The 27155-nt window shown below is 45.9% G+C and overlaps 1 protein-coding gene across 1 annotated transcript in view; it reads left to right on the top strand.

Moving 5' to 3' along the window:
• The first annotated feature begins 6102 nt into the window (after positions 1–6102).
• Positions 6103–27155, top strand: part of LOC129693384 (NACHT, LRR and PYD domains-containing protein 3-like) — a 30183-nt gene continuing 9130 nt past the window's right edge. The window contains exons 1-4 of the mRNA XM_055630217.1: positions 6103–6199; positions 21178–21347; positions 26755–26926; positions 27008–27073. Coding sequence (XP_055486192.1) covers positions 6139–6199; positions 21178–21347; positions 26755–26926; positions 27008–27073 — 469 coding nt within the window. The 5' untranslated portion in view covers positions 6103–6138. The remainder of the gene's footprint in view (positions 6200–21177; positions 21348–26754; positions 26927–27007; positions 27074–27155) is intronic.

Below are 27155 nucleotides of genomic sequence, written 5' to 3'. Positions count from 1 at the left end.
ACCATTCTGAAACGAATATAAATCAATCTTACTTGGATGACCTGAAATTAAAGCATATAATTAGTTAGTTACCCAATTGGAGCTAATTTCAAACTTCAATTACTAGATCCAAACATCTATTTCTTAATAAATGATTAACATTTTTAAATAGCCTCAGTGTCCAAATAATATTCACAAATAATTCACAATAAAACATGATTTTAAAATCTCATTTACATTCATTTATAGGCCAAATGGAAGGAGTTTAGTGTTCAATTGCTGTAAATTAATGTCCATTTAAATCAGCTTTCTAGTGGGTTCCTGTGAACGCGCTGGTTTAGAACGTTCACAATGCGCTAGATTTGTGCCTCAAATGCCCAGAAAAATACTGCGGGATATAATGGGCCCAAAATGAGCTACTCGCAACTTTAAACTTTGTATAAGGGATCTTAAGAAGCCCTTTTTAATGTAAAAATAAGCAGCCTACCTTCTGTTGTCTGCTGTATGAGACCCTGCTGGTTGCCAGTGGTTTAGAGGTTAATTTTTAAACTACTACAACAATTATATAAAGCCTTTAAAACTAATAATAGCTAAAGCGATGGAATATTCCAGCGATATTCAATACAATACAATACAATACAATACAAATGTATTATCATTTGAGCCCCAGTGAGACTCAAACGAAATGTTGTTTCCACAGCCATACAAACAAAGACACTGTCTTACAGACATACACATAATTAAATTCACACAAACATCCATCACAGTGAAGCCACTGTGATGGAAGGCAAGTCTTTTCTCTCCCCTGTTCTCCGTGTCTCTCCCGATGTCCAAGCCCCAGGCGGGCGATGATGAGTCCCACGGCCATTTTAGGCCGCGCGGGGCGATTTACGGCCCCGCTCCCGGTCTGAAAGTCCAAGGTTGGAACCCCCACGGGTGATGGTGAGTCCCACGGCCATGAAGCCGTGCCGGGTGATGTACTGTCCCGGTCCGGGTTGTTCCAACCCCGTGACACCGGCTGGAGAAGTCGCATTGCGGGAGCTCCGGGAAGCGGTCTCTCTCTCTCCTCCCAGACCCGCGAGCTCCCGATGTCACAGTCCACCGGACCTGCGGCTGCGTTGCTGGAGCCTCCGAGCCCCAGGAGTCGAGTCGCAGCAGCGAGTCACCGCCGCTCCCCACGCTCCGAGGCCGGCCACCCCCGACGATGGTGAGTCCGCAGCTCCGCAGTCTCCCGAGCCCCCGGGTCGTTCAGGCTGGAGGCCGCTCCACGGTGCTAGGCCCCAACGACAGCCGAGACCCGACAGGGAAAAAGTCGGGTCTCCCGGACAGGGAAGAGATTTAAAACAGTTTCCCCCTCCCCCCCCCCCCGCCTCCCACATTTACACATTTAAAAATACTATTAAAAAACACCAAACACTACATTTAACTAGACAAAAAATAAAAAAAGACAGACAGGCTGTAGGGGCCGCTGCAACGGGTGAGTCGCGCCGCCACCAATTCCGTTAATGATTAACTAGGCTGAACATCCTCGATTGGAACAGCCTAGGGAAAATAGCGTTTTAAACCCGCCTCCTCTAAACGGCGCCAAAATCGCGCACACCCGCAGCGACAGATTTTCAGCGACGCTTCAGGTAGGCTTTGCAACATACCTACTGATAGGGGGTGGCGGGAAGAAAGAAGGAAAAAGGAGGAGGAGGAGCCCGGGGGCTAAGGGATGGGAGGAGACAGCCCGAGGGCTGAGGAAGGGGAGGAGACAGCAAGGGCTAACAAAATTGGGAGAATTCAATGTTCATGCCCGTAGGCTGCAGACTCCCCAAGCGGAATATGAGGTGCTGTTCCTCCAATTTCCAAGTGAAGTCAAAGGTGGCCATCTTCACTACCGGCAGTCTGCCATTGAAGTCAATGGGAGTGAAGTCATAGGCAGCCATCTTAGCTACTGGCAGTCCGGGCGGGCGGGGAGCGAGGACAGCAGATTGACATCCATCCATCTATTGGTGAGTATTTTGACCGCCGTTCCCCAGTGGATGGGTCTAATCTTGGGGAGAGACTTGAGTTAAATTTCCCCCATTTAATTAGATGTGCTCTTGTCTGTCAGCAGTACATTGAATTTATTGTTGTGAGTAAATGTGTCCCAGTGATAGTTTGAAGCAGAAAAGTCATGTTGAGCAACAGCTGCTGCTGCGTTTTGTCATTGGATGTGTTGGTGGAGATTGCTGCACATCCATCACACACACTTGTATAAAGTTGCAACCAACACTTGATGTGTTGAATGAGCTGAGCAGTCTGGTGGAGTCAAAGCAAATGTCCCAGTTTGTTTTACACTTACTAAATGGCTGAATGTTCAGGGAACTGTTTCATAATGAAACCGTCAGCTTGTTATTTCCAGTTTCAGATATTTTTGCTGATAAAACATCCTCAATTTCCAGAATAAAAGCCTTTCTGAGCTTTCTGGAAGGAGAGTTGCACATTTAACTCGCACTCTGGCCACAGTGATCCTAGTGATCCCAGGAGAAGTTGTAGCAAAATGATAGTAAAAGGTTTGAGGATAATACTTTGAGGATTTCAGATTAGCAACACAGAATGCATTTTGTACATGTCAGTTCTCTTTTCATTATTCAAATGAGTTGGGACTATTGGGTATGAGAGTGGAAATATGAATTTTGCCACAAATCTATTGACCACTGTAGGATGACGAGTGACTTTCGCAACCATTTTTTTGGGCATGGAGTAAAAAAAAAAATATTGCTAATCCTGAAGATCTGAATAGAAAAGAGAAATGCTGGAAACACTCAGCAGTTTGAGCAGCATTTGATTACAGTCCCAGTTCTGATAATGGATCATCCAACATTGCACTTCCACTGTTTTCTGCATTCACTATTTTAATCAATAAAGTAAATACACGTTGTCTTTATTACACTGGTAACAAATGGTAGTCATTTGTACTTGGCCAGATCACACACAATGGTAAGATAAACAAATACGTTTGATTTGGATGCTAGAGGTTAATTAAAGGTAGAGAGAGATCACCTGTCCACAGCTGGGATAGTTCAGGACCAGTAGTGCCATTTAATGCAGAATTGTATCTTTCAGCTATGATAATAGAGAATGTCTGCAAGATAGCAAAGGATTATCCCTGTTTGTTGTGGATGAATCAGTTGGAGAGCTGAGTGCTGAGAGGAACAGATGTTTGTTCAACAGTTCAGTAGTTCAATATGTAACTGTACAGTGACATTCTTTTAGCACATGTAGGCATCGCCATTTTCAACGTCCAAATCAATACGCCCGCAAGCTCGATGTACTTGTGCAGATCCTGTGAACTGCCCTCCCTCTCCTCAACCATCTTTGTGGCCCGCGGGGCGACTCCACCTACCTTGAAGGCGCTGTAGGCATGAACCCAGTTCACCCTCCTACTGGGCCACTCCTAGCGCCTGACGTCTCCAGCGTCCTGTAGAGATGAGATGGATGATTCATCAGTGACGTGGGGCTGGTGGTGAGACTGCAGACATCACCTGACATCAGAGGCAGATAATTCCACAGACTCACAATTCTCTGTGTGGAAAGTGTTTCCTTACTTCTGTTCTAAATGGCTTACCTCTTATTCTTAAGCTGTGTGTGGCCCCTGGAGCTGGACACCCCAACATCGGGAACATGTTTCCTATCTCTAGCGTGTCCAAACCCTTAATAATCTTGCATGTTTCAATAAGTTCCCCTCTCATCCTTCTAAATTCCAGAGTATCCAACCCCAGCCACTCCAATCTATCCACATATGACAGCCCACAATTAACCTGGTGAACCTACGCCGCACTCCCTCAATGGCACGAATTTCCTTCCTCAAGTTTGGAGACCGTCCCTCACCGTTCCAGCCGGAAACCAGCACCACTGCGTCGCTAATGTCGACAACGGTGATGAATGCATGAATATTGTTAATTTATTTTTGCGCTACTTGTGTTTAGTGTGATTGTTATGAGTGCTAAAAAAAAATATTAATTGTCACTGGTTCTCGGTTCATGTGTCAATGATGTACCAATGCTAAGTTAGGTGCAAAAGATTATTTAAGTTTCTGATTAAGATAGAGGGCGTCATTTTTCCACAGTTGTCCGGAGCGGGGAGAGGGACCCCACCGTTTAGGGGCAGGGTGAGGGTCCGCGCTGTCCGGGGCGGGGGAGCAGAGTGAAGGACCCTGTGGGAGCAGGGTAGAGACCACATTGTCCAGGCGGGGATAGTGACCCTGCTGTCCGGGTCGGGTAGTGGGACTGCATCATCCGGGACAGGAGGGGGAAAGAGGCCGTGTTGGGCTGGGGGAGGAGAGGGACCTCGCCACCCGGGGCGGTGGACCGGGAAGTGGGTCCTCGCTGGCTTGGGCAGGAGACTGTTGCGCCCGCCCCCCCCACACAACAGCAGATTCCTATCAGTGATCAGGTTTCCGCCTGTCCCAAGTGGACGCGTCTGATCTTGGGGAGTGACTGTGGTTAAATTCCCCCCACAGGCCGCACCTCCTCTTCCCCCCCCCTCACAACCTTACAAAAATGCATATCAAACTCAAGAGGCCAAGTGTCATATTCCTGCTCCTAATATGTTAATTTATTGTTCCAAATAAATCTAATTTCCAGAGCTACCCAGACTACATGTTTTCTTATCTTATTTCGTCGAAAGATACTTTGCCATTTGCGCTGTCTCCAACGTGTATTTGTTCCATTATTTTGGGGGTTTTATTTATTGATAAGACAAGCATGTATAGGAGGGACTGAGGGACGTAGCACACGGCATTGGGGTTTCAGTATTGATGTGGATAGAGAACTGGTTGGCAGATAGGAAGCAAAGAGTAGGAGTGAACACAATGGCAGGCAGTGACTAGTGGGGTACCGCAAGGCTCAGTTTTGGGACCCCAGCTATTTACGATATATATTAATGATTTGGACGAGGGAATTGAAAGCAATATCTCCAAGTTTGTGGATGACACAAAGCTGGGGACAGTGTTAGCTGTGAGGAGGATGCTAGGAGGCTGCAAGGTGACTTGGATAGGCTGGGTGAGTGGGAAAATGCATGGCAGATGCAGTATAATGTGGATAAATGTGAGGTTATCCACTTTGGTGGCAAAAACAGGAAAGTAGATTATTATCTAAATGGTGGCCGATTAGGAAAGGGGGAGATGCAACGAGTCCTGGGTGTCATGGTACACCAGTCATTAAAAGTAGGCATGCAGGTGCAGCAGGCAGTGAAGAAGGCGAATGGTATGTTAGCATTCATAGCAAAAGGATTTGAGTATAGGAGCAGGGAGGTTCTACTGCAGTTGTACAGGGTCTTGGTGAGACCACACCTGGAGTATTGCGAACAGTTTTGGTCTCCTAATCTGAGGAAAGACATTCTTGCCATAGAGGGATTACAGAGAAGGTTCACCAGACTGATTCCTGGGATGTCAGGACTTTCATATGAAGAAAGACTGGATAGACTAGGTTTGTACTCGCTAGAATTTAGAAGATTGAGGGGGGATCTTATAGAAACTTACAAAATTCTTAAGGGGTTGGACAGGCTAGATGCAGGAAGATTGTTCCTCGATGTTGGGGAAGTCCAGAACAAAGGGTCACAGTTTAAGGATAAGGGGGAAATCTTTTAGGACCGAGATGAGGAAAACTTTTTTCACACAGAGAGTGGTGTGAATCTGGAATTATCTGCCGCAGAAGGTAGTTGAGGCCAGTTCATTGTCTATATTTAAGAGGGAGTTAGATGTGGCCCTTGTGGCTAAAGGGATCTATGGAGAGAAGGCAGGAACAGGATACTGGATACTGAGTTGGATGATCAGCCATGATCATATTGAATGGCGGTGCAGGCTCGAAGGGCCGAATGGCCTACTACTGCACCTATTTTCTATGTTTCTATGAATCAGTCTGAAGAAGGGTCTTGACCCGAAACGTCACCATTTAATTTAATTTAAAAAAAAAAAACCTTGTCTCCAGAGATGCTGCTTGCCCAGCTGAGCTACTCCAACATTTTGTGTCGACATGCGATTTAAGCCAATATCTGCAGTTCTTTTCTACACGGTTGACAGTGTGTGAAGTCATCAGCTGAAAGTGTTGTCCTGCTCCTTTGAATTGTTGTCTAATACCGGCTTTTAATCTGTATATTACAGAGCAGCGGGACGTGTGAACGGCAGTCACCACCATGGCTGATGGAGCGGACCAGGGAGGAGATCCAGTGGCCTCGACAACGAGGACAGACGAAGGTGTGTTGCAGCATTACGTCAGATATAAATGTAATGTGACAAGATGTTTGAATGACGTGAAATGTAAAGCTCGTGGAGAGATTTAGGTGGAATGGTTGGGGAATTTTGCGGATGGGGAATAGGTTATGCATTGGGATAAGCAGGGCTCACGCTTAACTTTTTTTCCCTGTTGCCAGCCGAGCAACCTTGGCAGCTTTTTAGGTTGCCAAATGACAGTTTAGGTGGTCATTTAAGACGGCTTTCATGAAGCGTGCGATAATGTGCTCGGATGAAGTGCGTAGTTACCAGTCCGAGTTATACTCAATGAAGCATTCACATATTATTTCTGCTTCAAGTAAAGTCACAAACTAAATATTCACCAATCAAGACATGATATATCCCACAATGACATGCAGCAAAATTATAAGACAGTATCTCAACTCTTTTTACACATTGCAATTAATGCAATTTCTATTAGTTCTTTCCACTTCCAAACAAAAATGTGGTTGAATTATTCAGCGTATGATCCCACCTGTGTCAATAATTCCAGGACCATGGTAACATATATGCGTACGTATAGTTGTGAATGTTGCTCATTAAAAAACTACAGTACTGATATTCCATATTAAGAGTACACAAAAAAGCTGGAGAAACTCAGCGGGTGCAGCAGCATCTATGGAGCGAAGGAAATAGGCAATGTTGCCTATTTCCTTCGCTCCATAGATGCTGCTGCACCCGCTGAGTTTCTCCAGCTTTTTTGTGTAACCTTCGATTCTCCAGCATCTGCAGTTCCTTCTTAAACATTCCATATTAAGAGCATTGATTTGCCGTTAAGATGAATTCTGTAATAACTTGTCAATGGTAGCAGTGACAATCGAACACTGCAGTTTTAATGTTTCACGTGTTCACAATATAATTAATCTATCTTTATGGATTAAAACAAATAATAACAATTAAAACACATTTGATTGCATTCCGTTATCAAACGTAGTCAATGTTCACTCTGAAGACATTTCCAGGACAATAGGGTCAGGGAGGGGTGTGCGTGTGAATCAATGCGGGGTGGATAGATGGGAGGGGGGGGTTATAAGGCAGTCGGTGCAGAATGGATGGATTGAGGCAGGTGAATTAGTACGTGTTGGTTGGAGTAGGTAAAATTGTGAGGGGAGAGCACGGGGATGTCAATGGTGTTGAATGCGGGGGTTCAGTACGGCATGGATGGGGGTAGACAAAACTGCTGGAGAAACTTAGCGGGTGTGGCAGCCTCTATGGAGCGAAGGCAACGTTTTGGGTCGAGACCCTACTTCAGACTGTTCCCTCCATTCTTCTTGAATGGGAGGATCAGTACAGGATGGATGGGGGGGGGGGGGGGGGGGGTCAGCGCAGGATGAATGGAGGGGGTCAATACAGTGTGGATCGGAGGGTCTGTGCAGGATGAATGGGATTTTTCACTGCAGGATGAATGAGGGGAAGGTGCAGGGTAAATGGAGGGTGGGTCAGTATGGGATAAATGTGTGGATTAGTACAGGATAGTTGCGGGATCAGTACAGGGTGAATTGGGGAACCAGTGCAGGATGGATGGGGGGGGGGGGGGGGGGGTGCGGTGGTGGCAGGAGAATCAATACGAGGTGGATAGGGTTATTAGCGCAGGATGAATAGATTGGGGGGGGGATGGGGAGGGGAGCACACGTGATGTCAGTGAGGACTGAATAGAGGCGGGAATGGGGATGTGCTGGATGTAGAGGAGGGGTCCCAGGATAAAGGGGGGGGGTGTGGAGGGGGCATACGAGAGAGAGAGAGAAGGGGGGGCGAGGTGGGGAGGAAGGAAGGTCAGCGCTCCTCGGACGACATCACCCGCTGCCTTGGTCGTTGGGAACTCCTCGCCACCACCTCCCTCCTCCGCCAGCCAACAGCAAGGTGCGGGGCCGAGCGGTGCAGCACAAAGATCCTATAGCTATAGGATCTATGGTGCAGCTGCTTCAGAAGTATCGGAGTGAATGACGGGTCCCGCACAGCGGCAGCAGCGGCTCCATCTCCTCCTCCCTGATAGCGGCCGCTGCTTGCAAACCCGCTAACGGCGATAACTGCTTTCAAAACAAACCCCCACGCCGAGGCCTCCCCCTCACTCCATCCTCCTGGCCTCAGCGTGCGGGAGGGTTTGTTTTGAAAGTGCGCCATTAGCGGATTTGCAAGCAGCGGCCATTATCAGGACGGGCTGGAGGAGGAGGAGATGGAGTTGCTGTCGCTGTTCGGGGGCCGTCATTCACTCCGACCCTTCGTCATCCCGCATCTAGTATCTTTGCCACGCAATACAGTCGTCACCACCGACACAAAATGTTGTGTTCCTTTTCTCCAGAGATGCTGCCTGACCCGTGGAGTTACTCCTGTTTCTTGTGTCTATCTTCGGTACAAACCAGTATCTGGTTGCCAAGCCGGACAAAATGACTCGGTGTTTAGGTTGCCCGGCGGCGCTTTGAGTGGTCAATGGCACCCGGGCAACCGTTAATTTCGAGTCCTGATAAGGAGAGAAGAAACGGGACTAAGAAGTATTGAAAGAGGTTGAAGAATTCTATCTAAACTAGTACACTGCAGTACAAGAACAGACCCTACGTTGTCTGTGCCGAACATGAAGCCAGGTTAAACTAATCTCACGTAAAGTTTGCAGAATAATGTAGAACTAGTGTGAATGGGTGATCAATCGTCTCCGTGGAGTCGATAAACCGTTTCTATTGCGCATCTTTCAAATCAATATTCCCGATTCCTTGTATATCCATGGCCAGGGCTCGAATTTAACGATTGCCGGCTGCCAACCTATAGCCCCGCCGGGACCTGAAGCCATGCCATTTTGTCCGTCTTGGCAAGCACCCGGGACACCTATCATTTAATTCTAAGCGGGCCCCCTCTCTATCTCTCTCTCTCTCTCTCTCTCTCTGTCTCCGCCTGCCATCCGTGTCCGAGTCTTGGGTCTTCTCTCAGCTCGGGTCTCCGCTCGGCACGGCACACCGCCTTATACATGCGCACTGCCTCTGCTTGTACATCCTCTCCTTGCACATGGGCACAACCACGGCCAGCACATCATGGGTTGTGGTTGTGCGCATGTGCCGCCCTGCACATCCGCGCTGCCACGGCAACCTGTCTGTGTCGGCCGCTTTCTCCCTCCCTTTGCATTGTGGGAGAACTGGCCGCCATTGCTGTACGGTCGCCGCATCAATGCAATCGCTGAAAACCAACACAGAATTACTCCCTGGAGCTGGAGTAACTCCCTGGAGTAACACTTGCGTCTTGGTTTCTTGGCCCTCCAAAAATATTCCAAATGGAATTTAAAGTGGAGTGGACCCACCACAACCAAACTGCAAACTCTGAAAAATAACAGCCAATTGCATTTTATCTGTTTATTTATTGTGTATATATATATATGGTCTATGGTATATAGAACTGTTATCTCCTGTTCTGTATTATGTTTACATATTCTGTTGTGATGCAGCAAGCAAGAATTTCATTGTCCTATCTGGGACACATGACAATAAAAATCTCTTGACTTGACATTGACTTAAGCAAAAAAGGGTTCTTGAGGGGAAAAAAGAGCTACCTTAATTTAGTTGTGTCTGGTTGGGTACCTTTGGTAGGGTGAAGACTATTCCACGCTTTCATTGTGCGGGGGATCTCCATGGAGCAGCCAGCATCTCTGGATAGATTGGGTGACGTTTCAGGTAGAGACCCTTCCTTAGATTTCCTCTGGTTTTAGTGTTTTTAGTTTAATTTAAAGATACAGCGTGGAAACAGGCCCACCGAGTCCACGCCGCCCACCAATCACTAGTTCTATCCCACACATTAGCGACGTGAGTCAAGAGTGTTTTATTCACTCACGTCCCAGTTAGAAGAATGAAATCCTTACTTGCAGCAGCACAACAGAATATGTAAACATAGTACTCTGTAAACAATGTTATAAATGAGAAAACAAAACTCCATACAGACAGCACCCATATTCAGGATCAATTGCGGGTCTCTGGCAATTTTAGGCAGCAACTTTATGGCCAATGTACTGCCCCATAGTCTTGAACTGAATTAAAACATAGAATATCTGTAAACAGGGACATAACGTCACTTGGAGATTTAAGACTGAAAATTGATATTTTCATTTTTTTAGTAACCAAAGTTACCAACGTATAATTTTTTTGAGTGTTGGAAAATAAAATATAGTGGTACAGCTGGTGGACTTACTGCCTCACACGGCAGGGATCTGTGTTCGAACTTGTTCTCGGGCACTGCCTGTGTTGTGTTTGCACATTCTCCCTGCAAGCGTGTGGGTTTCCTCCCACATCCCAAAGACGCATTGGCTTTGTAGGTTAACTTGTCTCTGTAAAATTGCCCCTAATGTGTAGGGAGTGGGTGATGAAAGTGGGATAACAGAACTGGTGTGAATGGGTAGACAAAAATGCTGGAGAAACTCAGCAGGTGAGGCAGCATCTATGGAGCAAAGGAAATAGGCAACATTTCAGGTCGAGACCTTTTTCAGACTGATGTGAGTGTGCGGGGGGTGGGGAGGCGGGAAGAAGAAAGGAAGAGGCAAAGACAGTGGGCTGAGGGAGACCTGGGAAGCGGAGGAGAAAGCAGGGACTACCTGAAATTGGAGGTCAATGCTCATACCGCTGGGGTGTAAACTGCCCAAGCGAAATATGAGGTGCTGCTCCTCCAATTTACGGTGGGCCTCACTCTGGCCATGGAGGAGGCCCAGGACAGAAAGTTTGGATTCGGAATGAGAGGGGGAGTTGAAGTGCTGAGCCACCGGGAGATCAGGTTGGTTATTGTAAACCGAGCGGAGGTGTTGGGCGATGCGATCGCCAAGCCTGCACTTGGTCTCACTGAGGTTGATCATGCGCTGAATAATCCAACCAGATTTTTGTTTGGAAGTGGAAAGAGATAATAGAAATTGCATTCATTGCAACGTGTAAAAGAGGTGAGATACTGTAGGTATATTTCAAAACCTACCTTCGTCGCGGCTGCAGATCTGTCCCTGCCCGTGTGCGCGATTTTGGCGCCGTTGAGAGGGGGGCGGGTTTAAAACGCGATTTTCCCTAGGCTATTCAAATCGAGGTTGTTCAGCCTACTTAGTTACTGACGAAAAATCGCTGCGAGGTTCATTCGCTGCGGCTATTTTTAAACTTAAATGGTTAATTTAACTGTTATAGTAGGTTAAAAATTATCCTCTAAACCCGCGACCGCTGACAACGGGACGGATTTCATTCAGGGGACAACGGAAGGTAGGTTGTTTATTTTTACATTAAAAAGGACTTCTTAAGATCCCTTTATACAAAGTTTTATGTTGCGAGAAGCTAATTTGGGGCCCCATTAAATCCCGCAGTATTTTTCTGGGCATATGGGGTACAAATCCACCGTAAGGGGAACATTCCAAACCAGTGCGTTCCATAGAGTTCCACAGGATCCCACTCGAAAGCTGATTTAAATGGCCATTAATTTACAGCAATTGAACACTAAATTCCTTCCATTTGGCCTATAAATTAATGTAAATGAGATTTTAAAATCATGTTTTATTGTGAATTCTTTGTGAATGTTATTTGGACACTTAGGCTATTTAAAAATGTTAATATTTTCTTAAGAAACGGATAGATGTTTAGATCTAGTAATTGAAGTTGGAATTAGCTACAATTGGGTAACTAACTAATTATATGCTTTAATTTCAGGTCATCCAAGTAAGATTGTTTCATATTTGTTTCAGAATGCTTCAATCTATAATAACTGAAAATGTATTTCAGTTCTCTTAATTTTTAATCAAGTTATGGCCATTTCACTGTCCACGATCACAGCTTTTGTGTTAAGTCAATGGAAAATCAATAGGGAACAAGATGCTAATTTCCGAGTATGAAAATGGCCATACATTTTTTAATACTGATGATATGAAAGTGAATTAGGTGTCAAATTAAACTTATTTTTGTGCTTTATTTGATGGGATAAATTGCAAACTTGATTTTTAAAATCTCAAAATTTTGTAACATTGCTAGATACTGTATTGTAATTTTGCTGCATGTCATTGTGGTATATATCATGTCTTGATTGATAAATATGTTTAGTTTGCGGCTTTATTTGAAGCAGAAATAATATGTGAATGCTTCATTGACCATAATTCCGACTGGTAACCACGCACTTCATCCGAGCACATTATGCACACGCGTCATTCAAGCCGTCTTAAATGACCACCTAAACTGTCATTTGGCAACCTAAAAAGCTGCCGAGGTTGCCCCGCTGGCAACGGGAAGAAAGTTAAGTGAGAGCCCTGACGTCCCTATCTCAAAGCTCTTCAATGCCATTCTCCCACCAGCATCCACCACCAGCCTTCACAGGGGGATGCCCTTGGGGTTCTGCAAAGTTTCTGCGCTCTCATTCTTAAATCTGCCGTCTAGTTCTTGGTCCCATTCCCCTTCAAATACGACTTTGGGCACAGAGGGAGGTGGATATATGGAATGAGTTGCCATTTGAGGCGTGTACAATAACATGATTTTAGTGCCACTTGGGCAGGTACATGGGCAAGAAATGTTTGGAGTGATAATGGCAAACATGGACAAATAGGGCTGGCTCAGTCTGTGTCTGGCTGAAGCATCTCTGTGTGTGCGGTGTGACTGATTCTGCCACGTAGCAATAATCTGAAAATGTCTACATTAGAAAGAAAGATTAAAACAAGCCATTTAAATATAATTGCATAATATCATAAGGATTGCAGGATGCAAGAGACACGTTTGAAGTAACAAGGCTAATGGAAAATAATGCGTGGCCATTTTGTACGTATATCAACAAAGGTAGATAGCGCACAGTAACCTACAGCATAGAAACAGGTCTTTTCGGTCCACAATGCCATGTGGACCGGTGCCAAATGAAACTCATCTCCACTGCCTTAACACAATCCATATTTCTCCATTCCCTGCATATCAAAAAGCTTAAATGCCATTATCGTATATATGCCCCAACCAGCACACCTGGCAGCGCGTTCCAGGCACCACTGTCTTCTGCGTAATAAAAAAAACCTCACTCGCACTTCTCCTTTGAATTCCACCCCTTTCAGCTTAAAGCTGTGCACCTCTGTTGCCACACACCCCCAGCCAGAAGAACAACCTTCTCAGTAAACCAGTCTTCTCAGCAAACTAATTTTGAATTTATAGGAACACGTTGCTGTGAACCTTGTGCATTCTTATTATGATAACCATATAACCATATAACAATTACAGCACGGAAACGGGCCTTCTCGGCCCTACAAGTCCATGCCGAACAACTTTTTTCCCTTAGTCCCACCTGCCTGCACTCATACCATAACGCTCCATTCCCTTCTCATCCATATGCCTATCCAATTTATTTTTAAATGATACCAACAAACCTGCCTCCACCACTTCCACTGGAAGCTCATTCCACATCGCTACCACTCTCTGAGTAAAGAAGTTCCCCCTCATGTTACCCCTAAACTTCTGTCCCTTAATTCTGAAGTCATGTCCTCTTGTTTGAATCTTCCCTATTTTCAAAGGGAAAAGCTGATCCACATCAACTGTAAAGCCCTCTCATCATTTTAAAGACTTCTATCAAGTCCCCCCTTAACCTTCTGCGCTCCAGAGAATAAAGACCTAACTTATTCAACCTTTCTCTGTAACTTAGTTGTTGAAACCCAGGCAACATTCTAGTAAATCTCCTCTGTACTCTCTCTATTTTGTTGACATCCTTCCTATAATTGGGCGACCAAAATTGTATACCATACTCCAGATTTGGTCTCACCAATGCCTTGTACAATTTTAACATTACATCCCAGCTTCTATACTCAATGCTCTGATTTATAAAGGCTAGCATACCAAAAGCTTTCTTTACCACCCTATCTATATGAGATTCCACCTTCAAGGAACTATGCACGGTTATTCCCAGATCCCTCTGTTTCTTCAATTCCCTACCATTTACCATGTACGTCCTATTTTGATTTGTCCTGCCAAGGTGTAGCACCTCACATTTATCAGCATTAAACTCCATCTGCCATCTTTCGGCCCATTCTTCCAAATGGCCTAAATCAGTCTGTAGACTTTGGAAATCCTCTCATTATCCACAACTCTTCTTCCCCCTATCTTGGTATCATCTGCATACTTACTAATCCAATTTACCACACCTTCATCCAGATCATTGATGTACATGACAAACAACAAAGGACCCAACACCGATCCCTGAGGCACCCCACTAGTCACCTGCCTCCAACCCGACAAACAATCATCCACCATTACCCTCTGGCTTCTCCCATTCAGCCACTGTTGAATCCATCTTGCTACTCCTGCATTTATACCCAACAGTTGAACCTTCTTAACCAACCTTCCATGAGGAACCTTGTCAAAGGCCTTACTAAAGTCCATATAGACAACATCGACTGCTTTACCCTCGTCAATTTCCCTAGTAACCTCTTCAAAAAATTCAAGAAAATTAGTCAAACATGACCTTCCAGGCACAAATCCATGTTGAATGTTCCTAATCAGACCCTGTTTATCCAGATGCTTATATGTATTATCTCTAAGTATCTTTTCCATTAATTTGCCCACCACTGAAGTCAAACTAACAGGTCTATAATTGCTATGTTTACTCTTGGAACCTTTTTTAAACAATGGAACAACATGTGCAGTACGCCAATCCTCGGGGACTATTCCAGTTTCTAATGACATTTGAAATATTTCTGTCATAGCCCCTGCTATTTCTACACTAACTTCCCTCAATGTCCTAGGGAATATCCTGTCGGGACCTGGAGACTTATCCACTTTTATATTTTTCAAAAGTGTCAGTACTTCTTTTACTTTGAAACTCATAGTATCCATAGCTACTCTACTAGTTTCCATTACCTCGCATAATTCAATATCCTTCTCCTTGGTGAATACCGAAGAAAATAAATTGTTCAATATCTCCCCCATCTCTTTTGGCTCTGCAGATAGCTGTCCACTCTGTCTCTCCAATGGACCAATTTTATCCCTCGTTATCCTTTTGCTATTAATATAGCTGTAGAAACCCTTTGGATTGACTTTCACCTTACTTGCCAAAGCAACCTCATGTCTTCTTTTATCTTTTCTAATTTCTTTCTTAAGATTCTTTTTACATTCTTTATACTCCTCAAGCACCTCATTTACTTCATGCTGCCTATAATTATTGTAGATCTCCCTCTTTTTCCGAACACGATGTCCAATTTCCCTTGAAAAACCATGGCTCTTTCCAATTTTTACTGTTTCCTTTCAACCGAACAGGAACATAAAGATTCTGTACTCTTAAAATATCCCCTTTAAATGTCCTCCATTTCTCTTCTACATCCTTCCCATAAAACAAAATGTCCCAGTTCACTCCTTTAAAATCATTTCGCATCAAAGTTAGCCTTTCTCCAATCAAAAATCTCAACCCTAGGTCCAGTTCTGACCCTCTCCATAATTATATTGAAACTAATGGTATTGTGATCACTGGACCCAAAGTACTCCACAATGCATACCTCCGCCACCTGTCCCGTCTCATTTCCTAACAGGAGATCCAACACTGCCCCTTCTCTAGTAGGTACCTCTATGTATTGCTGCAAAAAACTACCCTGCACACATTTTACAAACTCCAAACCATCCAGCCCATTTACCAAATGTGTTTCCCAGTCTATGTGTGGAAAGTTGAAATCTCCCACAATCACTACTTTGTGCTTACTACTAATATCTGCTATCTCCTTACATATTTGCTCTTCCAATTCTCGATCCCCATTTGGCGGTCTATAATACACCCCTATAAGTGTTGCTACCCCTTTCCCACTTCTCAGTTCCACACAAATAGCCTTCCTAGATGAGCCCTCCAATCTATCCTGCCAAAGCACTGCTGTAATATCTTCCCTGACTAGTAATGCAATACCTCCACCTCTTGCCCCTCCAATTCTATCACACCTGAAGCAACGAAATCCTGGAATATTTAGTTTCCAATCACAGCCCTCCTGCAACCATGTTTCACTGATCGCCACAACATCATACTTCCAGGTGTCTATCCAGACTCTAAGCTCATCCACCTTTCTTACAATGCTCCTAGCATTAAAATATGCACATTTAAGAAACCCCCCGCCTCTTATTCTCTGTTTATTTCCTTTTTTTTCTTTCTCCTCTTGTGCCCGAGTGCTTCCCTTTTCTGCTTCCTGCCTCCCATTCTGTCTACTAGCTTTCTCTATTTGAGTCCCTCGCCCCAACCATTCTAGTTTAAAGTCTCCCCAGTAGCCTTTGCAAATTTCCCCGCTAGGATATTGGTCCCCCTCGGGTTCAAGTGCAACCCATCCTTTCTGTACAGGTCCCACCTTCCCCAAAAGAAGTCCCAATGATCCAGAAACTTGAATCCCTGCCCTCTGCACCAGTCTTTCAGCCACGCATTTATCCTCCACCTCGCTCCATTCCTACTCTCACTGTCGCGTGGCACAGGCAGTAATCCTGAGATTGTTACCTTTTTGGTCCTTTTCCTTAACTCTCCTCCAAACTCCCTAAATCCTCCCTTCAGGACCTCTTCCCTTTGTCATTGGTACCTATATGTACCACAACCTCGGGCTCCTCTCCCTCTGATTTCAGGATATCTTGGACGCGTTGAGACCCGTCCGAGACCTTGGCACCAGGGAGGCAGACCACCATCCTGGTCTCCCGACTGCGTCCACAGAATCGCCTATCCGACCCCCTAACAATAGAGTCCCCAATTATTATTGCCCTCTTCTTTTTGTCCCTACCTTCAGGAGTAACAGGGCCGGTCTCTGTGCTGGAGGCCCGTCCGCTGTCACTACCCCCGGGTAGGCTGTCACCCCCATCCGTACTCAAACAGGAGTACTTATTTGTGAGGTGTACCGACATTGGAGTACTCACTCGTTCCTGCCTCTGCCCCTTGCCCTTCCTTAACGTGACCCACATGTCTCTCTCCCGTGGTTTTGCAGTGACCACCTCCCTATAACTCCCCTCTATGACCTCCTCACTCTCCCTGACCAGACAGAGGTCATTGAGCTCCTGTTCCAGGATCCTAATACGGTCCCTTAGGAGCCCCATCTCGCTGCACCTGGTGCAGATGTGGACGTCTGGAGGGCCATCCGACACCATGACCTCCCACATCTGACATCCAGAACAGTACACTGCTCTGAATGTCATTCTCCCGCCTTACCCTGGATCTGATACAAGTATAATACAATAGAAACTGCTGGGAGAAATCAGCAGGCATCAGACTCACAACCGTTGTTCCCTCTTGACCTTTAAACTGCACCTTAATTATATAAACAAAAAGCACTGTACCCTTAGCTCACTGTACCTTTACTAAAGCACTGCACCTTTAGCTCACTGTAACTTTAACCAGAAAGCAGAAATGCTAACCTGAGGTTGCACCCAATCAGCTGCTTCCTCTCGTCTGATTCCACCAATCAGCGGCTTCCACCAGAACCCTCCCTATGAAGTGTGGAACGTTACAGACTTTGGTAAAAGCCCTGACCCTCCTCCACTGCTCTCCAACTGTCCCGGGCCTCTGCGAAAGCAAGCCCCGCGCTCGATTTAAGTACTCACCGCCCTGACCCTCCTCCACTGCTCTCCAACTGTCCCGGGCCTCTGTGAAAGCAAGCCCCGCGCTCGATTTATATACTCACCGCCCTGACCCTCCTCCACTGCTCTCCAACGGTCCTGGGCCTCTGTGAAAACAAGCCCCGCGCTCGATTTATATACTCACCGCCCTGACCCTCCTCCACTCTCTCCAACGGTCCTGGGCCTCTGTGAAAACAAGCCCCGCGCTAGATTTATATACTCACCGCCCTGACCCTCCTCCACTCTCTCCAACGGTCCCGGGCCTCTGTGAAAACAAGCCCCGCGCTAGATTTATATACTCACCGCCCTGACCCTCCTCCACTCTCTCCAACGGACCCGGTCCCGGGGTGTTATCAGACTACTGAAAGATCCTTCCATTGGTGAGTTGCGGCCTGTGGGGGGACACAGTCCTTATTTTTATAAACTATTTCATTGCGGACGTTGGACGTTTTCTCTGAAACTGTATCGCTACATGCTGAGAAAACTATATTCAACACTCTCTTCGCTCTACCTGCTGTACTTGCACTTGGCTTGGTTGTATTTATGTATAGTATTTCCTGATTAGATTGAATAGCATGCAAACAAAATATTATCACTATTTCTCAGTGCATGTAACAATAATAAGTGTTGGCACATTAGTGCAGCTGGTAGAACCACTGCCTCACTGCGCCATAGACTCAGGATCGATTCTAACTACGGCCACTGTTTGTGTGGATTTTGCATGTTTTTCCTATGATGGCGTGTGTTTCCTTCCATGTCCCTATGGCACGCTGGCATGAACATCAATTGCCCTCTATAAATTTGCCTCTTATATGCAGAACGCAAGATAACATAAATCTAGTGTGAACGGGTGATGGATTGATGATTGGCATGATTGCTGGGCCGAAGGGCCTGTTTGTATACTGTGCCTCTGAACTCTGAATGCTAAAGCTAAAGCACAAGAATAAGTCGAGATTAATGTCACAGTGGTGTATTCTGTCAAAAGGTGTCGACTTTGTGTCCATCCAGAATCAAGAAGAGAGTGCACCCGTGGGTTTGAACAGTGGGAGAGGGGCAATTGTTGTGAGTTAGCGCATTGTTTAGATGCCGCAGGGAATAAGTTACAACAACAGCCTGGGGACCATTGTCTGCGCAAGCCGAGGATCCGTGCAGTGTGTGGGTAGACAGCGGCACGTGGACTGACAATCCTGCGTTGACTGCACGGATTGGAATATGTTCAGGGAAGCAACCACAAGCCTCGATGAGTATACGGACACTGTATCATCATATGTCAGCTTTTGCGAGGACAGTTGCATTCCCGCTAAGACCCGGACATGGTTCAACAACAACAAGCCCTGGTTCACTGCAGAACTCAGACAGCTCCGACGGCCTATAGAGGAGGCCTACAGGAGCGGAGATGCAGACCTCTATAGGCAGGCCAAGTACAAGCAGAGAAGAGTAAGGCCAAGTACAAGCAGAGAAGAGTAATCAGAGCTGCCAAGGAAAGGTACTCTGAGAAGTTGAGGGGCAAGTTCTCAGCTAGTGACTCTTCTTCAGTTTGGAAGGGTTTGCAAGAAATTACCAGCTACAAGAGGAAAGCCCCCTGCTCTTTGGACAGTCGTCAGCTGACCAACAACCTGAATGAGTTTTACTGCAGGTTTGAAAATCAGAAACGTAACCCTGGCGCCCCCTCCCCAACCAACGCTGCCAGACCCCAGTCTGCAAAGAATGGACCCTGAACCCTGTCCTTCCCATTCACCACGTCACACCTACTTAAGGCAAGACTCCATTATGAAAAGACTGAACCATTTGCCACCCCAGCCAACACTTCACATCCACTCACAGCCTGACCGCAGTCTGCAAAGACTGGGCCCTTCGACACCCCCCCCCCCTTCTCCCTCCCAATCACCACTTCACACCCAATCATCCACACCCTCTGTGCTGCACAACATCACATCCAATATCATCCATAAAAATAAAGGAGGTAGAGAGGCTTTTCAGAGGCTTTCGCTGGCCAAGCTGAAAAATATCATGACCCCCCCCCCCGCTGGATCCTATGCAGTTTGAATATCGGGCCGATAGATCTGTGATGATGCAGCAACCTGGGCCTGCACTTGATCCTACAGCACCTAGGCCACCAGGGGACCTATGGGAGGATCCGGTTGGTTGATTTTAGCTCTGCATTCAACACCATTGTGCCAGAGCTACTACACTCCAAACTTTCCGAGTTGACTGTGCCTGAACCCCTCTGTCAGTGGATCACCAGCTTCCTGACAGACAGGAAGCAGCATGTGAGGCTGGGAAAGCACATCTTGGACCTGCAAACGCTCAGCATAGGAGCACCGCAAGCCTGCGTACTCTCTCCTGTCCTCTACTCTACACCAATGACTGCACCTCCACTGATTCCTCTGTCAAGCATCTCGTGTTTGCGGCCGACACAACCTTGATTGGACTGATCCAGGATGGGGAGGAATCTGCCCACAGACAGGAAGTGTGACAGCTGGCGTCCTGGTGCCATCGCAACAACCTAGAGCTTAATGCTCTTAAGACAGTGAAATTGATTGTAGACTTTAGGGGAGCTCCCCCTCCCCTCCCCTTACCCCACTCACCATCAACAACATCACAGTCGCATCTGTGTAGTCTTTTAAGTTCCTGGGAACCATCCTCTCCAAGGACCTGGGGGATACCATCGACTCCACAGTCAAAAAAGCACAACAGAGGATGCACTTCCTACGGCAGCTGAGGAAGCACAATCTGCCACAGGCAATGACGGTCCAATTCTACACGGCCATCGTAGAGTCTGTTCTCACCTTCTCCATCATGGTCTGGTTTGGCTCAGCCACCAAACACGACACCTGGAGGCTGCAGCGAATCGTCCGATCAGCAGAGAAGGCTATTGGCTGCAACCTTCCCTCCATTGATGAACTGTATACTGCAAGGTCCAGGAAGCGAGCGGGCAAGATCATCTCTGACCCCTCTCTCCCTGGCCACAAATTCTTTGGATCACTTCCCTCTGGAAGGTGAGTCCGGACTGTCAAAGCTGCTACAGCCAGACATAAAAACAGTTTTTATCCACGAGTTTTATCCTCCACTCAACAGCCAAAAATCTGTAGCCTCCCTTTGATCTGGTATTGTGTTGGTTCACATGCTTCATCAATGGTGTTTTATCATTAATGTTTTATTATTATTGATGTTTAGTGTTTTCTGAGTCATTTGTAACTGTCAGTGTATGTCATGTTGTTACTTGTGGGCGGAGCACCAAGGCAAATTCCTTGCATGTGAATATTTGGCCAATAAACTTACTTACAGCAACCCGCTGATCGGAGAGCCTCATCTCCACCATGTGGTCTGCCTTTTAGCAGAGTGGGGTGGTGACACTCCAAGTGCAGCTATCGGTGGAGGAAAACAGACAACCCTTGATAATTCTATTATTTTTATTCATCACAGCTCCTCCAATGTCTTCGATGACGGAGCTCCTGGAAAGGTGTGATGATTTGCAGCTGCTTGAATTGACAAATCCTTACCGCCAGAGGCTGGAAGAGGCGATTCAAGATGCGGTGGAGAATGTCGTCTTCGTTCTAGCATACGAGAGATATTTCAGTGAGCAAGAGTACAAGGTAGGGAGAGGAATGGATGAGTGGGTAACTTCAGCCGATGCTCAAATGTTTTCATGCACAAATATTGTGGGCCGAAGGGTCCATTCTTGTGCTGTAGTTCTCTCTATAATTACAGCTCAGTACGGCGCAGTCACAAAGAATATCCCATACAGTTCTGGTGAGTTTCTCAAACACGTCATTATATTCAGGATGTGGTGCAATACACCGACACAACCCAAAGTGTTTCAATGATTCACATCGCTAGCAAATTTTCAAAACATTTGCGACACAATAGTTCTATGCGCATTTTACATTTTTAGGATAATTAATAGATGATCAACTTCTCTTTGCAGTCTTCCTTGTTTTTCCCCAGTGTCATTTTTAATCTTCTCTGCCAAAGATACAAATAAAGGCCTTCTGTTATGTCCTGGTGAGTCTTATTAGCCTCAACCTGGTTTACAAACTCCTATATTTATCGTTACTCTGGTCAGCTATGCTTTACAATGTAAATACTTTTTGAATCTATAATTGCCTTTCCCAGTATCATCCAGTGTAATTTACCTTCTATATGTTGACATTTTTTCCCAACATACTTCCTTAGTATGTAAACTCTTGAGTTAAACATGTTACTAACTTACCCTTATGAATTTCAGAATGTCTTACATCAACCATTTCTTTTAAGATCTATTGTTAGTAAGATGATAGGCTCAATAATCAAAAAACTATATATATATTTGATAAAGCAGTAAGTAATCAGGCCATGTATTTGAGCTGGTTGAAGATTTCATCTTCAGAGTACACAGAGGGGAGTAGAGGGAACTGCAGATGCAGCAATCTTAAGCAAAAAACAAAGTGTTGGATGAACTCAGCGGGCCTGGCAAACTCCGTGAAAGGAAACAGACAGACTACATTTCCGGCTTGGTCCTTTCTTCAGAGTAGATTGTGGGGAAGCTGTGGCGTTCACTGGATGTTTGAATGGCAATTGATAGTGAGCCCTGTAAAATGCAAGTGTCGGGATCTTAGTTTAGTTTAGTTTGTTAGTGTCACGTGTACCGGGGTAGAGTGAAAACCTTTTTGTTACGTGCTATCCGAACAAAGAAAAGATTATTCACGATTACAATCAAGTCGTCCACAGTGTAGAGGTTCAAGAATCAAGGGTACAACAATTACAACAAGTTTATTTTTGCAATTATTGCAAAATAAAGCCCCATAAATTCCAATTAAAGATAGTTCAATGTCTCCAATGAGGTTGCTAGAAAGTCTGGATCGCACTCGAGAACTGGTGAAAGATTAGTACAGTTGTCTGATAATAGCTGGATAATAGCTTGAAACTGAAATGGCAATGGAAATGAAATGAAATGCAAATGAGATGAGTTGTTTGGCCTGCCCTATGCTTGAAACTGAAATGGCAATGGAAATAAAATGAAATCCAAATGAGAAGTTGTTTGGCCAGCCCTGTGCTTGAAACTGGAATGGCAATGGCAATGGAAATGAAATGAAATGAAAATGAGATGAGTTGTTTGGCCTGCCCTGTGCTTGAAACTGAAATGACAATTAAAATGAAATGAAAATGAGATTAAATGTTTGGCCTGCCCTGTGCTTGAAACTGAAAAGGCATGGAAATGAAATGAAAATGAGATGAGTTGTTTGGCCTGCCCTGTGCTTGAATCTGAAAATGGCAATGGAAATGAAATGAAATGAGTTGTATGGCCTGTCTGAAACCACTCATTTCGGCCCACAAAGCCCCTATTAGCCGAGAAACAAGTCATTTTTGTCCAAAATGCCCGCATTGGCCCAGGAAGAGCATTTTGATCCAAAAGGCCCGTGCTAGGCCAGGAAAAGTCCAGAAAAAATGCCTTTCACTGAGATTTCACACAGATGTTTTTTTGTTGTTTATTTTTTAAAGTCCCTTCAGCCCATCAGGCCTGTACTAGCCCAGTAGTCAATTCGGCCCATCAGTAAGTATTCCCCCTGCAAGTATTAAACCTCACCCCAGTATTTTTCTACCTTCATTGGCTCCCTGTGAGATCCTGGCAAGGATAGACTTTCCCCCATCATTGCTGTGCTCTGCAGAAATAGATGAAAAATGCCTAAAATTGATTAACCACCCTCTCCCCCTCTCTCAGTCTCCCACCTGTTTTGGGCAGAATTCCTGGCAGTTTCTGAGCTGCCAGCCCACCAGGCCTAAGTGACTGAAGTGACTGAGCTGCCAGCCCACCAGGCCTGAGTGACTGAGCTGCCAGCCCACCAGGTCTGAGTGACTGAGCTGCCAGCCCACCAGGCCCGAGTGACTGAGCTGCCAGCCCACCAGGCCCGAGTGACTGAGCTGCCAGCCCACCAGGCCTAAGTGACTGAGCTGCCAGCCCACCAGGCCCGAGTGACTGAGCTGCCAGCCCACCAGGCCCGAGTGACTGAGCTGCCAGCCCACCAGGCCCGAGTGACTGAGCTGCCAGCCCGCCAGGCCTGAGTGACTGAGCTTCCAACCCACCAGGCCTGAGTGACTGTAGATTAGAGGCGCATGTTATGTCATGCTTTGTAGTTACGCCTGCTAGTTTATTAGCTCCGCAGTTTGCATTACACTCCCAAATGAGAGCTTGACATTCAGAAAAAATGGTTCGACAAGACGAGCAGGCCTCTGCCACCTGACCAAAGGACAGGTGGTCTGCTTACAGACTGACAAAGGCCACTTAAAAAGTTGGGGTGATTTCTGGTCTAGCTTCAGAACCACGCTTGTACATTGTTAGAGCCAATGGCGGCACCTACCGATGAAACAGACAGCATCTCCTGCCTGTGAAGGAGCCAATCCCTTCCCCCTTACTATCTTGATTGTACAAGTTCATTTCAATCTGCATCTGGTGACCCTCACATGCTGTTGCAGACGCAACGATCCATGCCTGTGACAGCTCCTTTGTCTGTCCCATCCTCGCCTGTGCCACCATCTCCTAATTTGACCTCTGAGTCGTTGGTCCACTCCCCCATTGCGGTGATATCACCAGCTCTGTCTCTGGAGAAAAAGAATGGAGATGGCCTTTATCGTACACGCTCTGGTCATGTTTGCAGGTCGGTCGTGAAGTATCCGGACTCTGTTTGACTTTACATGTTTGTCATCGGTTGTGATATTGTCTTTGCTTAGTTATGGGTATGCAGTGTTGTTAATTTTTTTAAGAGGGGGGATGTAGATTAGAGGCTCATGTTATGAGATGCTTTGTAGTTACGCCTACTAGTTTATTAGTGTCACTGTGGAGTACACTCCCCAGTGAGAACTTGTACTTGTTTGTTTTGAATAAACAGGGTTTAACCTGACATGGCATGAGGTCTTTATTATCACAAGGGCCATAAATAGCAGTGACTGAGCTGCCAGGCCACCAGGTCTGAGTGACTGAACTGGCAGCCCAAGAATCCATTTGGCCCACAATGTCCATACTAGCCCTCTGGAAACCAGCCCCTTCGGCCCACAATACCAATGCTAGAGCTCCAGAAAGCCCCCCCCCCCCCTCCACTGGCCAGCAATATTGGAATTGGCGGTGAGGTGGAATATTGCATTGGGTGACCGTGTGATGCTGGGACCCAAAGCATCCCACTTAGTCTAATCCTAAAAGTAACAAAGACTATCGAATATTAAGTTATAAGCAAACTAAATGTTTGGGAGATCAATCTTAGCCAGTCGATGGAACATGGAATGTAGAAACTGTTAAAAAGGAAACTGTTTATGTAGAAACTGTTAAAAACGAAAAGAAAAAAGGTGCTAAAACAAAAGGTGCTCACCCCTCCCGTGTGAGCATCGGACCCAATGGGTCCCACTTAGTCTAGTATACAAATATAATTGACAAATGCAATACATAGAGCAAAGGGGGTGGGGGCTGCACATAGTGTAGAATATTGTTCTTAGCATTGTAGCATACCAGGTTGATAGACAAAATGTTTCTGTCTCAGGAGGGCACTGATATACAACACCACAGGTCAGAATCTTAAGAAGGGCTCCACACCAAAATGTCATCTGTCCTTGTGCCTTGATAGCTGCTACCCGAACCGAAGTGTTTGTATTTAGTTTAGAGAAACAGCGCGGAAACAGGTCCTTCAACCCACCGGGCCCACGCCGACCTGCGATCCCCGCACATTCTACTCTCACTAGGGACAATTTTTACATTTACCAAGCCAATTAACCTACAATAACGAATTATCATATAAACCTGTACGTCTTTGGAGTGTGGGAAGAAACCGAAGATCTCAGAGTAAACCCACGCAGGACACGGGGAGAACGTACAAACTGTTTACAGCCAGAACCCGTAATGAGATCGCACCCGGGTCACAAGAGACGCAAAATGCTGGAGCAACTTAGCGGGTCAGCCAGGATATCTCTGGAGGAATGAACTAGGTGAAGTTTCGGGTTGAGATCCTTCTTCTTATTGAAAGTCAGGAGAGTGGGAAACATCTGCTCCTGTGCCTTTTCTCCAGAGATGCTGCCTGACTCGCTGAGATGCTCCAGCATGTTGTGTCTATCTTTGGCAAGAACCAGCATCTGCAGTTCCTTCCCCCACTTTTAATTAATAAAGTCGGATGGTGCAGAACGTCCTGCTCTCCATTCATCACACGCCTGCATTGTGCTTCAGAGTGGCTTGAGAGGTCATTTTGAATAGTGAAAGGCAGAGGAATTTGATCCCATTGATACTCCAGGAGATTGTCGACAATCCCTAATTCCAAACTGCGGTGTGGGACTGTAATGCTCTCAGTTACAAAGACCCAGCCGGCCACTGCATTCACTGCTCCATATGTCCAGGAAGTCCATCCCTGAGCAATTCTTCCCTTTCTTATTTGACGTGAGTCTGTCCCGCTCCTTCACAATATCTTCCTTATTAATCTTGTAGTTCAGTTGGAAATGATACAGGCTGGATTAACCAGGATGTCCAGGCCTACTTCTTGAGTTATATGGGGAGGTTAGGTAGGCTGGGATATTTTTTCTTTGGTTTGCAAGAGAATGAGGGGTGACTTTACTGAGGTGTGCAAGACAAAGAGATGCTGGGATAAAGGGAACACAGTCTTGTTTTCCAGGATAAAGGATCCACAAACTGGAGGGTGCAGGCTTGAGGGGAGATGGGAGAAATGTAGGTGGGTCTGATCTGGGGACAACAGGTTTACTTGGAGAGCAGTCCATATCTGGAACACAATGCCAGAGGAAGCTGGAAAAGCGGATAACATTAGGGATATCAAAGTACATTCAGACTGATGAGTGGATAGGAGGGGCTTACAAATGCAGGCAAATGCCATAGGACAATGTGGCAAATGGCTGGAATGGCCTGTCTCCGTGTGGTCTACTGTTCTATCACTCTACCACTTGAGGCACTGTGACTCCAGTAAATCCATCGACAAGTTTGGCCGAGGTTTCCGTGCAGTACTACTATATAACTCCTTGTCTCTGCGCTCTTCACAGCGAGTCATCAAACGCACGAAGAGAGGAAGCCGTGCGGCCGGTTCCACACTTCTCCTCAACCTGGTGACTGAGAAAGAGCCGCAGGTCCGTAAACTGATATGGAAATGTTTCGTGAAAATGCACCACCTGCTCCCCAAACTGGAGGAGTTGCTGAAAGCAGTGGGGGAAGAAGGTACAGGACATGTTTCTATAGAGAATTTGATCTTTTTGTCAAAATGCAACTCGGACTCATTCCACAAACTGATTCCAACAGGTTCTGATCTGATCGAATCGTTCAAAGCCATGAAGGTTTCCTCGGAACTACCTGCTCATCTGAAAGGTATTCAATTGCATGGAAACATGATATTCTACCCAGTGCGTACACGCCATCCATCGATCACCCTTTCACGCTAGTCCTATTG

The sequence above is a fragment of the Leucoraja erinacea genome, unplaced genomic scaffold (assembly GCF_028641065.1).
Source record: "Leucoraja erinacea ecotype New England unplaced genomic scaffold, Leri_hhj_1 Leri_273S, whole genome shotgun sequence".
Taxonomy (NCBI): Eukaryota; Metazoa; Chordata; class Chondrichthyes; order Rajiformes; family Rajidae; genus Leucoraja; species Leucoraja erinaceus.
This window is presented reverse-complemented; position numbering and strand designations above follow the sequence as displayed.